The sequence below is a fragment of the Coregonus lavaretus genome (genome assembly GCF_964263955.1).
Source record: "Coregonus lavaretus genome assembly, contig: HAP1_SCAFFOLD_1267, whole genome shotgun sequence".
Taxonomy (NCBI): domain Eukaryota; kingdom Metazoa; phylum Chordata; class Actinopteri; order Salmoniformes; family Salmonidae; genus Coregonus; species Coregonus lavaretus.
Window position 1 is genome coordinate 50,001 of NW_028159886.1, and position 17,500 is coordinate 67,500.

At 42.5% G+C, this 17,500-nt stretch overlaps 1 protein-coding gene across 1 annotated transcript in view; it reads left to right on the forward strand.

The window, feature by feature from the left end:
- Positions 1–17,500, forward strand: part of LOC311122353 (neurobeachin-like) — a gene marked incomplete at both ends in the record, with an annotated part of 67,349 nt that overhangs the window by 47,547 nt on the left and 2,302 nt on the right. Inside the window, 6 exon segments of the mRNA XM_084196725.1 lie at positions 1,658–1,850; positions 3,542–3,613; positions 3,893–4,048; positions 10,216–10,386; positions 10,692–10,793; positions 10,924–11,120. Coding sequence (XP_084052851.1) covers positions 1,658–1,850; positions 3,542–3,613; positions 3,893–4,048; positions 10,216–10,386; positions 10,692–10,793; positions 10,924–11,120 — 891 coding nt within the window.

The following is a 17,500-nucleotide window of genomic DNA, read 5'->3' on the forward strand; positions in this document are numbered from 1 at the left end:
AATACAGGGAAATTCTTGAGGGAAACCTGTTTCAGTCTTCCAGGGATTTGAGACTGGGACGGAGGTTCACCTTCCAGCAGGACAATGACCCTAAGCATACTGCTAAAGCAACACTCAAGTGGTTTAAGGGGAAACATTTAAATGTCTTGGAATGGCCTAGTCAAAGCCCAGACCTCAAGAGAATCTGTGGTATGACTTAAAGATTGCTGTACACCAGGATTTCTGGACAACCAGAGATTGTTGGTAAAGTTACTGTAATTTTGCAACCCTACCAACCCTCCTTCCTTCTGGGTCTGAAGTCACCCTCTGTTCCTCAGTGTGTGTTCCTGCCTCTATCCTGTTCCCCCTCACTAATATACCTCTCTCTTCTTCCCTTTTCCCGTCTCTCCTCCTCCCTCTCCTCCTCCTCCTCCCTCTCCTCCTCCTCCCTCTCTCCTCCTCCCTCTCCTCCTCCTCCCTCTCCTCCTCCTCCCTCTCTCCTCCTCCCTCTCCTCCTTCCACCTCCTTCCCTCTCTCCTCCTCCCTCTCTCCTCCACCCTCTCCTCCCCTCTCTCCCCCTCTCTCTCTCTCACTCTTCCTCCCCCCCTCTCCCCCCTCTCCCCTCTCTCTCTCTCGCTCTCTCTCCCCCCTCTCCCCCTCTCTCTTTCTCCCTCCCCTCCCCCTTTCTCTCTCTCTCTCTCTCTCTCTCTCTCTCTCTCTCTCTCTCTCTCTCTCTCTCTCTCTCTCTCTCTCTCTCCTCACCCTCCTCTCTCTCTCCTCCCTCTCTCTCTCTCTCCCCCCTCCTCCCCTATCTCCCCCTCTCTCTCTCTCTCCCTCCCCCTCCCCCTCTCTCCCCCCTCTCCTCCCCTCTCCCCCTCTCTCTCTTTCTCCCTCCTCTCTCCCCCCCCCCCTCTCTCTCTCTCCCCCCTCTCCCCCTCTCTCTCTCTCGCTCTCTCTCCTCCCCCCTCTCTCTCTCCCCCCTCTCCTCCCCTCTCCCCCCGTCTCTCTCTCTTTCTCCCTCCCCCCTCTCCCCCTCTCTCTCTCCCCCTCTCTCCCCCTCTCTCTCTCTCGCTCTCTCTCCTCCCCCCCCCTCTCTCCCTCCCCTCTCTCTCTCCCCCCTCTCTCTCTCTCCTCCCTCTCTCTCTCTCCCCCCTCCTCCCCTATCTCCCCCTCTCTCTCTCTCTCTCCCCCCTCTCCTCCCCTCTCCCCCCTCTCTCTCTCTTTCTCCTTCCCCTCTCTCCCCCCCTCTCTCTCTCTCCCCCTCTCTCCCCCTCTCTCTCTCTCACTCTCTCTCCTCCCACCTCTCTCTCTCCCTCTCTCTCTCTCCCCCCTCCTCCCCTATCTCCCCCTCTCTCTCTCTCTCTCCCCCCTCTCCTCCCCTCTCCCCCCTCTCTCTCTCTTTCTCCTTCCCCTCTCTCCCCCCCTCTCTCTCTCTCCCCCTCTCTCCCCCTCTCTCTCTCTCACTCTCTCTCCTCCCACCTCTCTCTCTCCCACCTCTCTCTCTCCCCCCTCTCTCTCTCTCTCTCTCTCTCTCTTCTCGCTCTCTCTCTCTCCCCTCTCTCTCTCTCATCCCCCCTTCTCTCTCTCTCCTCCCCCCTTCTCTCTCTCTCCTCCCCCTCTCCTCCCCCTCTCCTCCCCCTCTCCCCCCCCCCCCTCTCTCTCTCTTCTCTCTCATCAGTGTTTCCTTCCCCAGAGTCCTCTGATGTTTAAGGACCAGATGCAGCAGGATGTGATCATGGTGCTGAAGTTCCCCTCCAACTCCCCTGTGACCCACGTAGCTGCCAACACCCTGCCCCACCTCTCTGTCCCTGCTGCTGTCACCGTCACCTGCAGCAGACTGTTCGCTGTCAACCGCTGGCACAACACCGTCGGTGAGTAGGGGGGAGTGGGGGAAGTGTGTGTGAGAGAGAGAGAGAGATACAGCGCATTCAGAAAGTATTCAGACCCCTTGACTTTTTTCACATTTTGTTACGTTACAGCCTTATTCTAAAATGGATTTAAAAAAAATTATCATCATCAATCAACACACAATACCCCATAATGACAAAGCGAAAACAGTTTTTTTGACATTTTAGACAAATGTATAAAAATCTGAAATACCTTATCTACATAAGTATTCAAACCCTTTTCTATGAGACTCGAAAATGAGCTCAGGTGCATCCTGTTTCCATTGATCATCCTTGAGATGTTTCTACAACTTGATTGGACTCCACCTGTGGTAAATTCAATTGATTGGACATGATTTGGAAAGGCACACACCTGTCTATATAAGGTCCCACAGTTGACAGTGCATGTCAGAGCAAAAATCAAGCCATGAGGTCGAAGGAATTGTCCGTAGAGCTCTGAGACAGGATTATGTCGACGCACAGATCTGGGGAAGCGTACCAAAAAAAATGTCTGCAGCATTGAAGGTTCCCAAGAACACAGTGGCCTACATTATTCTTAAATGGAATAAGTTTGGAACCACCAAGACTCTTCCTAGAGCTGGCTGGCCGGCCAAACTGAGCAATCGGGGGAGAAGGGCCTTGGTCAGGGAGGTGACCAAGAACCCGATGGTCACTCTGACAGAGCTCCAGAGTTCCTCTCCTGAGTGGCGCAGTGGTCTAAGGCACTGCATCGCAGTGCTAACTGTGCCACTAGATCCTGGTTCGAATCCAGGCTCTGTCGCAGCCGGCCGCGACCGGGAGACTCATGGGCGGCGCACAATTGGCCCAGCGTCGTCCAGGGTAGGGGAGGGAATGGCCGGCAGGGATGTAGCTCAGTTGATAGAGCATGGCGTTTGCAACGCCAGGGTTGTGGGTTCAATTCCCACGGGGGGCCAGTATAAAAAAAATAAAAAAAATAAAAAAAAATATGTATTCACTAACTGTAAGTCGCTCTGGATAAGAGCGTCTGCTAAATGACTTAAATGTAATGTAAATGTGATGGGAGAACCTTCCAGAAGGACAACCATCTCTGCAGCACTCCACCAATCAGGCCTTTATGGTAGAGTGGCCAGACGGAAGCCACTCCTCAGTAAAAGGCACATGACAGCCCACTTGGAGTTTGCACCTAAAGGACTCTCAGACCATGAGAAACAAGATTCTCTGGTCTGATGAAACCAAGGTTGAACTCTTTGGCCTGAATGCCAAGCGTCACATCTGGAGGAAACCTGGCACCATTCCTACGGTGAAGCATGGTGGTGGCAGCATCATGCTGTGGGGATGTTTTTCAGCGGCAGGGCATGGGAGAGTAGTCAGGATCAAGGGAAAGATGAACTGAACAAAGTACAGAGAGATCCTTGATGAAAACCTGCTCCAGAGCGCTCAGTAAATGTGATATTTCCATTTATTTATTTTGAATAAATTTGCAAAATTTCTAAAAACCTGTTTTTGCTTTGTCATTATGGGGTAGTGTGTGTAGATTGATGAGGGGAAAAAACGATGTAATCCATTTTAGAATAAGGCTGTAACGTAACAAAATGTGGAAAAAGTCAAGGGGTCTGAATACTTTCCGAAGGCATTGAGTGTATGTACGTGTGTTATTTTTATGGATGACGTAACCATGCACTGTGTGTTCTCAGGTCTCCGTGGTGCTCCAGGTTACTCCTTAGAACAGGCTCATCACCTGCCCATTGAGATGGACCCTCTCATAGGTCAGAACACACAAACACACGACTGACACACATCTGCCTTGGTCATGTGATACTCTGGTGGTCACAGTTTTGGTAACGCTTTTTGCCCAAATTAGGTTGTTAGGCTTCAGATCATATACCATATATATATATATATATATATATATATATATATATATATATATATACCATATATATATATCATATAGTTTATATTAATGTCGTTATTTTGTATGTGTTCGTGTGTGCGTCCTTTTGTGTGTGTGTGTGTGTGTGTGTGTGTGTGTGAGTGTGTGTTAGCCAACAACTCTGGTGTGAGTAAGCGTCAGATCACAGACCTTGTGGACCAGAGCATCCAGATCAACACACACTGCTTCGTAGTTACCGCTGACAACCGCTACATCCTGGTCTGTGGCTTCTGGGACAAGAGCTTCAGAGTCTACTCCACCGAGACAGGTAACACTATCATAGTACTACTACAATACTACTATAATACTAATATAGTACTACTACAATACTACTATAGTACTACTACAATACTACTATATTACTACTATACTATATACTATCTATACTGGGACTTCAGAGTCTACTCCACTGAGACAGGTACATGCCACAATACTACTACAATACTACTATAGTACTACTATACTATATACTACCTATACTGGGACTTCAGAGTCTATCCACTGAGACAGGTACATGCCACAATACTACTACAATACTACTATAGTACTACTACAATACTACTACAGTACTACTATACTATATACTATCTATACTGGGACTTCAGAGTCTATCCACTGAGACAGGTATTACTAAACAATACAAATACAATAAACAATACTGTGCCACACTACGTCACTATTCATTTCTTTCTACCTGAGTGAGAGATATAATACAGTTTGGCTCATTATGTCAAAACTCAACACACCAGCCAATCAGACATAAGCACAACTCACATATATGCCAAAATGAAACACTGCAATCAAAACTTAACACTCCATTCTAAAAATGAAATTCTTGCAACAAAACCATACACCCAAGCAACATTTGAATGACTCTTTCATATCACCAGCAACACACTGATGGGCTTTATATAAAACACTGCAGTCTCTGTGATTCTATTTTTATTGTCGTTTTATTGTCATTTTCTTCTGTAAAACTCAAAAGGAGAATTTCTGCAGTAATCAAACAGTTTTTACAACAAAAAAAAACATTGTTACAGAAATTCTTAACATCAAATTTAGCAACAAAACAAAAGTAAAAAAAACAAGAATTACTGGATAAATTGGAGGAAAAAACATATACTTGTTTTGTGTGTGTGTGTGTGTGTGTGGTGGGGGGCGGGGGGCGGGGGGGGCTTATGGATCACGCCTTCTGTTCGGATCTGGCCACAAGACCTCGTCAACATCACAGGCGATGTCCTCGCGGGCTAGGCATCGGGGAAAATATCGCCTTGTGTGCCGAATCCACCCTTGGATTGATTCCACCTCAACGTCTCCACATGCCTCTTCCATTGCTTGCAGAAGAGTCATGCGGGCATGTGGTTGCCGATCATATACTTTCCACCGCCACGCTGAAAATAATTCCTCGATTGCATTTAGAAAGGGGCTGTAAGGGGGCAGGTATAAAACTGTGAAATGATTATGGTTGTTGAACCAATCTCGGACCAGAGCAGCCCGGTGGAAACTAACATTATCCCAGATGACAACAAACCTGGGCTGCTGTGGTCTGTCCTGCACAACTGCATGTAGTGCATCTAGAAATGCAATGAACTGTCCTGTATTGTAGGGACCTAGAGTGGCATGATGATGCAGGACTCCTTGGACACTAATTGCAGCACACAAGGTGATATTTCCCCCACGCTGCCCAGGGACTTTTACAACAGCCCTTTGTCCAACTACGTTACGGCCCCGACGCCTGGTTTCGGACAGATTGAAGCCTGCCTTATCCACGTAGATGAACTCGTTCGGCGGCATCAAACTCCAGAACTGTCTGTAACAGAAAATATTGAATAGTGTTACTGAAAACACATATAGTAACTACAATGTCTATATTTTCACACAAGTAGGGTCTGGGTTGGGTGAGTATAGACAAAAACTACAAGCTACAGGCAGGGCAGGTGGCAGCATAAACCCTCATTCCCACATCACAATATATAGTATGTAAAGTAAAGTGACACATACTTGCACATAATCGTGGCGCAGATCCTTGACCCTGACACTGTTCCTCTCAAAAGGCACCCCTGTACAGCTGCTTCATTCTGAAGTTATGTTTCTGTATGATGCGACTTAGTGTAGAAATGCTGACCCCTGTTGATATTGTTGAATTCATTGCCATTTGCAATTATGCGTTGTTGCAACTCACGAAGTCGGATTGCATTATTTTCTCGCACCATTTCAATGACGGCAAGCTCTTGTTGTTGAGTGAAGAGCCGTTTCCCTTCCACCTTGAGGAGGTCGTCCAACCATTCTGTAGAAAATGCCACCACAAGATGTCATTGGTTAGGTTATTTTTCACATACTGTACTTTCAAACTGTACACAGTACTGCAACATCACAATGGTATTCCTTTACATATACAGTACTTCACAGCACTACCCATTTTTCTATAGTATAGTTAGTACAGTAATACTGTAATATGATACAGAATCATGTGACACATACAGTAGGTACAGTCTGGAGTAGAAACTTGAAGATATACCTGTTCTCCAGTCGGAATGTCCTTATTATCGATGCTACTGTGTAGCGACTGAGGTTAGGGTGGACTCTTTGCCCAGCCTCCCTCATGGACAGGCCATGATTTATCACATGGTCCACCAGAGTAGCCCTGATGTCATCTGATATACGTCTCCGCACTGGTCCTCGTCCTCTTCCTCGTCCTCTTCCTCGTCCGACTCCTCTCTCTCTTTGTCCTCCTCTTACTCTGACTCTCATTGCCTCCATGCTTGCAAAGTTCTAAAAATGGCTTACCTGAGGCCTATTTGTAGTGCTAAGGCTCAGACTGATTGGTGTTCTGTTTTCTGTGCAAGTGTTTTCAGGTGTGAATGTAAGTGCATACAATTGCCAGATGAGCATTTTGAACAGAGTGTTTTTCCCAATAATAACAGGTGATTTCGTACACACTTCATCAGTCTCTCATTCACAATTTGACAAGCACTCGATAATGCATCCCATTTGTGTGGCTGTAATGCCCCCTAAAAAAGCCATGCCTTTTGCGGCTGTTGTGTCCTTGGGCTAAATATAATAATTATAATTCCCTTCTCCTTGAGTGCTGCGTGCTCCGAAGCACCTCTCACTCACATGGCTCTGCATCACGTGATCGGATCCTTCACAGACTACAAGTGAAGACAGACATATCGGGGACGCAATTGCGCACGTCCTTATCCAATTCCGTGGTGCATATTGAAGATATTGGAAGAACTGTCCACATTTACTTTTCGTCAGCCAACAAGATGAGTAGGCCTAACGAACAGCAAAAGCACTATCCTATGTCAATCAACAAAGTGTCTAATGTAAGAAAACGTGTGTAGTGTTTCGCAATAAGTGTGTTACAGAATTACAAACAAAGTGCAAAGTTGACATTGTGTTTAAGGTATGGTTACACTGTGTTTAAGGTATGGTTACACTGTGTTTAAGCTATGGTTACACTGGGTTTAAGGTATGGTTACACTGGGTTTAAGGTATGGTTACACTGTGTTTACGGTATGGTTACACTGTGTTTAAGGTATGGTTACACTGTGTTTACGGTATGGTTACACTGTGTTTAAGCTATGGTTACACTGTGTTTAAGGTATGGTTACACTGTGTTTAAGCTATGGTTACACTGTGTTTAAGGTATGGTTACACTGTGTTTAAGCTATGGTTACACTGTGTTTAAGGTATGGTTACACTGTGTTTAAGGTATGGTTACACTGTGTTTAAGCTATGGTTACACTGTGTTTAAGGTATGGTTACACTGTGTTTAAGCTATGGTTACACTGTGTTTAAGCTATGGTTACATTGTGTTTAAGATATGGTTACACTGTGTTTAAGCTATGGTTACACTGTGTTTACGGTATGGTTACACTGTGTTTAAGCTATGGTTACACTGTGTTTAAGCTATGGTTACACTGTGTTTAAGGTATGGTTACACTGTGTTTAAGCTATGGTTACACTGTGTTTAAGCTATGGTTACACTGTGTTTAAGGTATGGTTACACTGTGTTTAAGGTATGGTTACACTGTGTTTAAGCTATGGTTACACTGTGTTTAAGGTATGGTTACACTGTGTTTAAGCTATGGTTACACTGTGTTTAAGCTATGGTTACATTGTGTTTAAGATATGGTTACACTGTGTTTAAGCTATGGTTACACTGTGTTTACGGTATGGTTACACTGTGTTTAAGCTATGGTTACACTGTGTTTAAGCTATGGTTACACTGTGTTTAAGGTATGGTTACACTGTGTTTAAGCTATGGTTACACTGTGTTTAAGCTATGGTTACACTGTGTTTAAGGTATGGTTACACTGTGTTTAAGCTATGGTTACACTGTGTTTAAGCTATGGTTACACTGTGTTTAAGGTATGGTTACACTGTGTTAAAGCTATGGTTACATTGTGTTTAAGCTATGGTTACACTGTGTTTAAGCTATGGTTACACTGTGTTTAAGGTATGGTTACACTGTGTTTAAGGTATGGTTACACTGTGTTTAAGGTATGGTTACACTGTGTTTAAGCTATGGTTACACTGTGTTTAAGGTATGGTTACACTGTGTTTAAGCTATGGTTACACTGTGTTTAAGGTATGGTTACACTGTGTTTAAGGTATGGTTACACTGTGTTTAAGCTATGGTTACACTGTGTTTAAGCTATGGTTACATTGTGTTTACGGTATGGTTACATTGTGTTTAAGGTATGGTTACACTGTGTTTAAGCTATGGTTACACTGTGTTTAAGCTATGGTTACACTGTGTTTAAGCTATGGTTACATTGTGTTTAAGGTATGGTTACACTGTGTTTAAGCTATGGTTACACTGTGTTTAAGCTATGGTTACACTGTGTTTAAGCTATGGTTACACTGTGTTTAAGCTATGGTTACACTGTGTTTAAGCTATGGTTACACTGTGTTTAAGCTATGGTTACACTGTGTTTAAGGTATGGTTACACTGTGTTTAAGGTATGGTTACACTGTGTTTAAGCTATGGTTACACTGTGTTTAAGGTATGGTTACACTGTGTTTAAGGTATGGTTACACTGTGTTTAAGCTATGGTTACACTGTGTTTAAGCTATGGTTACACTGTGTTTAAGGTATGGTTACACTGTGTTTAAGGTATGGTTACACTGTGTTTAAGCTATGGTTACACTGTGTTTAAGCTATGGTTACACTGTGTTTAAGGTATGGTTACACTGTGTTTAAGCTATGGTTACACTGTGTTTAAGCTATGGTTACATTGCGTTTAAGGTATGGTTACATTGTGTTTAAGCTATGGTTACACTGTGTTTAAGCTATGGTTACACTGTGTTTAAGGTATGGTTACACTGTGTTTAAGCTATGGTTACACTGTGTTTAAGGTATGGTTACACTGTGTTTAAGCTATGGTTACACTGTGTTTAAGCTATGGTTACACTGTGTTTACGGTATGGTTACATTGTGTTTAAGGTATGGTTACACTGTGTTTAAGCTATGGTTACACTGTGTTTAAGGTATGGTTACACTGTGTTTAAGGTATGGTTACACTGTGTTTAAGCTATGGTTACACTGTGTTTAAGCTATGGTTACACTGTGTTTAAGGTATGGTTACACTGTGTTTAAGGTATGCTACAAGGAGTTTAGGTATTGAGGCTTCGGTCTAAGCATTCGGTTTTAGTGTGTAACAATGGGCAAAAACTGTATTACTACTTTACTACTACAATAAGTCTACATTATTCCTCAATACGTCTACATTATTCCTCAATACGTCTACATTATTCCTCAATACGTCTACATTATTCCTCAATACGTCTACATTATTCCTCAATACGTCTACATTATTCCTCAATACGTCTACATTATTCCTCAATACGACGACATTATTCCTCAATACGTCGACATTATTCCTCAATACGTCGACATTATTCCTCAATACGTCTACATTATTCCTCAATACGTCGACATTATTCCTCAATACGTCTACATTATTCCTCAATACGTCTACATTATTCCTCAATACGTCTACATTATTCCTCAATACGTCGACATTATTCCTCAATACGTCTACATTATTCCTCAATACGTCTACATTATTCCTCAATACGTCTACATTATTCCTCAATACGTCGACATTATTCCTCAATACGTCTACATTATTCCTCAATAGTCGACATTATTCCTCAATACGTCTACATTATTCCTCAATACGTCTACATTATTCCTCAATACGTCTACATTATTCCTCAATACGTCGACATTATTCCTCAATACGTCTACATTATTCCTCAATACATCTACATTATTCCTCAATACGTCGACATTATTCCTCAATACGTCTACATTATTCCTCAATACGTCTACATTATTCCTCAATACCTCTACATTATTCCTCAATAAGTCTACATTATTCCTCAATACGTCTACATTATTCCTCACCCTCCTCCCTGTAGGTAAGTTGACCCAGATAGTGTTTGGGCACTGGGACGTGGTGACGTGCCTGGCCCGGTCAGAGAGCTACATCGGAGGGGACTGCTACATCGTGTCAGGGTCCAGAGATGCTACCCTGCTGCTGTGGTACTGGAGTGGACGACATCACATCATAGGAGACAACCCCAACAACAGTAAGTCTGTGTGTGTTTGGAGGGGGGGGGGGTGTGTGTGGTACATAACAAGATACTTCATCTAAGAGGTGAAAGGGAGAGCATACCACCTACATGTCCTGTCCTTTTTTCAATATTATCTGCACATTAATCTCTTGCCTTTACAATAATCTCCAATGATCATTTTGAACTCCCTGTACAGATACTTTTCCTGTTTTTAATCATCTGCTCTTTGTGTGTCACATTCTATTTAAAGTGTATTTAACAACAAAGCCTCAAGACTTTACTTTACAGAAAACATTTAAATTAATAAATATGTTTCCTAGGTGACTACCCTGCTCCGAGAGCTGTGCTGACGGGTCATGACCATGAGGTGGTGTGTGTGTCCGTTTGCGCTGAGCTGGGACTGGTCATCAGTGGGGCCAAAGGTCAGTGTGTGTGTGTGAGTCTGTGTTTGTTTGTGTGTGTGCGTGCGCGTACATGCCAGTGTGTATGTGTGTTTCTAAATCTCCATCTCTCCCTTCCCTCCCTCCCCTCCCGCCCCCCACCTTCCTCCAGAGGGTCCATGCCTGGTCCATACTATAACAGGGGACCTGCTGCGGGCCCTGGAGGGCCCAGAGTTGTGCCTGAGGCCCCGCCTCATCTCTGTGTCCAGTGAAGGCCACTGTATCATCTGTTATGAGAGAGGACGCTTCTGTAACTTCAGCATCAACGGGAAACTACTGGCTCAAATGGAGGTCAACGACTCTACACGGGTAAGAGCACAGATACATTATATATATTCTATATTATATCAGTAATATATATTATATCAGTATCATATATTATATATTATATCAGTATTATATATTATATCAGTATTATATATTATATCAGTAGTATATATTCTATATTATGTCAGTATTATATATTATATCAGTATTATATATTCTATATTATATCAGTATCAGTATTATATATTATATCAGTAGTATATATTCTATATTATGTCAGTATTATATATTATATATTATATCAGTATTATATATTATATCTGTATATTATATCTGTAGTATATATTATATCAGTATCATGTATTATATATTTTATCAGTATTATGTATTATATCAGTATTATATATTACAGTGCCTTTCGGAAAGTATTCAGACCCCTTGACTTTTTTCATATTTTGTTATTTAAAGTAAAAAACTGAAATATACATTTACATAAGTATTCAGACCATTTACTCAATACTTTGTTGAAGACCCTTCGGCAGCGATTACAGCATTGAGTCTTCTTGGGTATGACGCTACAAGCTTGGCACACCTGTATTTGGGGAGTTTCTCCCATTCTTCTCTGCAGATTCTCTCAAGCTCTGTCAGGTTGGATGGGGAGCGTTGCTGCACAGCTATTTTCAGGTCTCCAGAGATGTTCGATTGGGTTCAAGTCCGGGCTCTGGCTGGGCCACTCAAGGACATTCATGGCTGTGTGCTTAGGGTCGTTGTCCTGTTGCAAGGTGAACCTTCACCCCAGTCTGAGGTCCTGAGCGCTCTGGAGCAGGTTTTCATCAAGGATCTCTCTGTACGTTGCTCCATTCATCTTTGCCTCAATCCTGACTAATCTCCCAGTCTCTTCTGCTGAAAAACATCCCTACAGCATGATGCTGCCACCACCATGCTTCATGTATGGTGCCAGGTTTCCTCCAGACGTGACGCTTGGCATTCAGGCCAAAGAATTCAATCTTGATTTCATCAGAACAGAGAATCTTGTTTCTCATGGTCTGAGAGTCTTTAGGTGCCTTTTGGCAAACTCCAAGCGGGCTGTCATGTGCCTTTTACTGAGGAGTGGCTTTCGTCTGGCCACTCTACCATAAAGGCCTGATTGGTGGAGAGCTGCAGAGATGGTTGTCCTTCTCCACAGAGGAACTCTAGAGCTCTGTCAGTGACCATCGGGTTCTTGGTCACCTCCCTGACCAAGGCCCTTCTCCCCCGATTGCTCAGTTTGGCCGGGCGGCCAGCACAAGGAGGAGTCTTGGTGGTTCCAAACTTTTTCCATTTAAGAATTATGGAGGCCACTGTGTTCTTGGGGACCTTCAATGCTGCCCTTCCCCAGATCTGTGCCTCCACACAATCCTGTCTCGGAGATCTATGGACAATTCCTTCGACCTCATGGCTTGGTTTTTGCTCTGACATGCACTGTCAACTGTGGGACCTTATACAGTGAGGGAAAAAAGTATTTGATCCCCTGCTGATTTTGTACGTTTGCCCACTGAGAAAGACATGATCAGTCTATAATTTTAATGGTAGGTTTATTTGAACAGTGAGAGACAGAATAAAAACAAAATAATCCAGAAAAACGCATGTCAAAAATGTTATAAATTGATTTGCATTTTAATGAGGAAAAGAAGTATTTGACCCCTCTGCAAAACATTACTTAATACTTGGTGGCAAAACCCTTGTTGGCAATCACAGAGGTCAGACGTTTCTTGTAGTTGGCCACCAGGTTTGCACACATCTCAGGAGGGATTTTGTCCCACTCCTCTTTGCAGATCTTCTCCAAGTCATTAAGGTTTCGAGGCTGACGTTTGGCAACTCGAACCTTCAGCTCACTCCACAGATTTTCTATGGGATTAAGGTCTGGAGACTGGCTAGGCCACTCCAGGACCTTAATGTGCTTCTTCTTGAGCCACTCCTTTGTTGCCTTGGCTGTGTGTTTTGGGTCATTATCATGCTGGAATACCCATTTTCAATGCCCTGGCTGAGGGAAGGAGGTTCTCACCCAAGATTTGACGGTACATGGCCCCGTCCATCGTCCCTTTGATTTGGTGAAGTTGTCCTGTCCCCTTAGCAGAAAAACAACCCCAAAGCATAATGTTTCCACCTCCATGTTTGACGGTGGGGATGGTGTTCTTGGGGTCATAGGCAGCATTCCTCCTCCTCCAAACACGGAGAGTTGAGTTGATGCCAAAGAGCTCGGTTTTGGTCTCATCTGACCACAACACTTTCACCCAGTTCTCCTCTGAATCATTTTGATGTTCATTGGCAAACTTCAGACGGGCCTGTATATGTGCTTTCTTGAGCAGGGGGACCTTGCGAGCGCTGCAGGATTTCAGTCCTTCAAGGCGTAGTGTGTTACCAATTGTTTTCTTGGTGACTATGGTTCCAGCTGCCCTGAGATCATTGACAAGATCCTCCCGTGTAGTTCTGGGCTGATTCCTCACCGTTCTCATGATCATTGCAACTCCACGAGGTGAGATCTTGCATGGAGCCCCAGGCCAAGGGAGATTGACAGTTATTTTGTGTTTCTTCCATTTGCAATTAATCGCACCAACTGTTGTCACCTTCTCACCAAGCTGCTTGGCGATGGTCTTGTAGCCCATTCCAGCCTTGTGTATGTCTACAATCTTGTCCCTGACATCCTTGGAGAGCTCTTTGGTCTTGGCCATGGTGGAGAGTTTGGAATCTGATTGATTGATTGCTTCTGTGGACAGGTGTCTTTTATACAGGTAACAAGCTGAGATTAGGAGCACTCCCTTTAAGAGTGTGCTCCTAATCTCAGCTCATTACCTGTATAAAAGACACCTGGGAGCCAGAAATCTTTCTGATTGAGAGGGGGTCAAATACTTATTTCCCTCATTAAAATGCAAATCAATTTATAACATTTTTGACATCCGTTTTTCTGGATTTTGTTGTTGTTATTCTGTCTCTCACTGTTCAAATAAACCTACCATTAAAATTATAGACTGATCATGTCTTTGTCAGTGGGCAAACGTACGAAATCAGCAGGGGATCAAATACTTTTTTCCCTCACTGTATAGACAGTTGTGTGCCTTTCTAAATCATGTCCAATCAATTGAATTTACCACAGGTGGACTCCAATCAAGTTGTAGAAACATCTCAAGGATGATCAATTGTGTGCAGATTGCTGAGGACTTTTATTTATTTAATCAATTTTAGAATAAGGCTGTAACTTAACAAAATGTGGAAAAAGTCAAGAGGTCTGAATACTTTCCGAAGGCACTGTATATCGGTATTATATATCATATCAGTATTATAAACTATATCAGTATCATATATTATATATTATATCAGTATTATATATTATCTCAGTGTTATATATTATATATTATATCAGTGGTATACAGTTGAAGTCAGAAGTTTACATAAACTTAGGTTGGAATCATTAAAACTTGTTTTTCAACCACTCCACAAATTTCTTGTTAACAAACTACAGTTTTGGTAAGTCGGTTAGGACATCTACTTTGTGCATGGCACAAGTAATTTTTCCAACAATTGTTTACAGACAGATTATTTCACTTATAATTCACTGTATCACAATTCCAGTGGGTCAGAAGTTACACTAAATTGACTGTGCCTTTAAACAGCTTGGGAAAATCCAGAATATGATGTCATGGTTTTAGAAGCTTCTGATAGGCTAATTGACATCATTTGAGTCAATTGGAGGTGTACCTGTGGATGTATTTCAAGGCCTACCTTCAAACTCAGTGCCTCTTTGCTTGACATCATGGGAAAATCAAAAGAAATCAGCCAAGACCTCAGAAAAACAATTGTAGACTTCCACAAGTCTGGTTCATCCTTGGGAACATTTCCAAATGCCTGAAGTTACCACTTTCATCTGTACAAACAATAGTACGCAAGTATAAACACCATGGGAACACGCAGCCGTCATACCGCTCAGGAAGGAGACGCGTTCTGTCTCCTAGAGATGAATGTACTTTGGTGTGAAAAGTGCAAATCAATCCCAGAACAACAGCAAAGGACTTGTGAAGATGCTGGACGAAACAGGTGCAAAAGTATCTACATCCACAGTAAAACGAGTTCTATATCGACATAACCTGAAAGGCCGCTCAGCAAGGAAGAAGCCACTGCTCCAAAACTGCCATAAAAAAGCCAGACTACGGTTTGCAACTGCACATGGGGACAAAGATCGTACTTTTTTGAGAAATGTCCTCTGGTCTGATGAAACAAAAATAGAACTGTTTGGCCATTGTGACCATCGTTATCTTTGGAGGAAAAAGTGGGTTGCTTGCAAGCCGAAGAACACCATCCCAACCGTGAAGCACGGGGGTGGCAGCATCATGCTGTGGGGGTGCTTTGCTGCAGGAGGGACTGGTGCACTTCACAAAATAGATGGCATCATGAGGAAGGAAAATTATATGGATATATTGAAGCAACATCTCAAGACATCAGTCAGGAAGTTAAAGCTTGGTTGCAAATGGGGACTTCCAAATGGACAATGCATACTTCCAAAGTTGTGGCAAAATGACTTAAGGACAACAAAGTCAAGGTATTGGAGTGGCCATCACAAAGCCCTGACCTCAATCCTATAGAAAATGTGTGGGCAGAACTGAAAAAGCGTGTGCGAGCAAGGAGGCCTACAAACCTGACTCAGTTACACCAGCTCTGTCAGGAGGAATGGGCCAAAATTCACTCAACTTATTGTGGGAAGCTTGTGGAAGGCTACCCAAAACGTTTGACCCAAGTTAAACAATTTAAAGGCAATACTACCAAATACTAATTGAGTGTATGTAAACTTCTGACCCACTGGGAATGTGATGAAAGAAATAAAAGCTGAAATAAATAATTATCTTTACTATTTTTCTGACATTTCACATTCTTAAAATAAAGTGGTGATCCTAACTGACCTAAGACAGGGAATTTTTACTAGGATTAAATGTCAGGAATTGTGAAAAACTGAGTTTAAATGTATTTGGCTAAGGTGTTTGTAAAATTCAGACTTCAACTGTATATTATGTATTATATCAGTATCATATATTATATTAGTATTTTATATTATATCAGTATTATATATTATATCAGTATTATATCAGTATTATATATTATATCAGTATTATACATTATATTAGTATTATATATTATATTATATCAGTATTATATATTATATCAGTATTATATCAGTATCATATGTATTATATCAGTATTATATATTATAAACTACTGGCTCAGAGGCCAACGACTCTACACTCTTAGAAGAAAAGGTGCTAAGTATAACTATACAGGGTTCTTCGGTTTGTCCCCATAGGGGAACCCTTTTTGGTGCTGGATAGAACCCTTTGCAGAGAGTTCTACCTAGAACCCTCTATGTAGGGTTCTTCAAAGAACCCCCTGTAAATGGTTCTACCTAGAACCCTCTATGAACGGTTCCACCAGCCTTATTAGCCTTTAACATTGTGATTTATTTTATTTTATGATGATTTATGATTTATGACAATACATTACATACTGTATATCATAAGGCCTTTATTTGAGGGCCTAGTTATACCTTAAAACTGTGGTGTTAGGAAACTCCTGGTTTACAGGCCACATCAGGCCTTCAAGTCACATTATGCTGGCATGCAAAGTGATGTTTAAGTTAGGATATCCAACAAGTGTACACATGCTGGGATATATTATATATGGCTCTATGTAGAACCCTTTTTGCCTTCCAAAGAACCCTTATTGCCTTCCAAAGAACCCTTCTTGCCTTCCAAAGAACCCTTATTGCCTTCCAAAGAACCCTTCTTGCCTTCCAAAGAACCCTTATTGCCTTCCAAAGAACCCTTCTTGCCTTCCAAAGAACCCTTATTGCCTTCCAAAGAACCCTTATTGCCTTCCAAAGAACCCTTATTGCCTTCCAAAGAACCCTTATTGCCTTCCAAAGAACCCTTATTGCCTTCCAAAGAACCCTTCTTGCCTTCCAAAGAACCCTTATTGCCTTCCAAAGAACCCTTATTGCCTTCCAAAGAACCCTTATTGCCTTCCAAATAACCCTTATTGCCTTCCAAAGAACCCTTATTGCCTTCCAAAGAACCCTTATTGCCTTCCAAAGAACCCTTCTTGCCTTCCAAAGAACCCTTATTGCCTTCCAAATAATCATCAAAGAACCCTTTCTTCCAAATACGGTTCTTAGAATGTTAAAGGTTCTAGGTAGAACCCTTTGCCTTACAAAGAACCCTTGTCTTCCAAAAAGGGTTCTTCTGATCAAAAGACTTCTTGGTAGAACCCTATCCCTCCACAAAGAACCCTTTTGGAACCCTTTTTCTAAGACTGTAGCTGAGTAAGAGTTTATATTAAATGTAGCTGAATAAGAGTTTATATTAAATGTAGCTGAATAAGAGTTTATAATAAATGTAGCT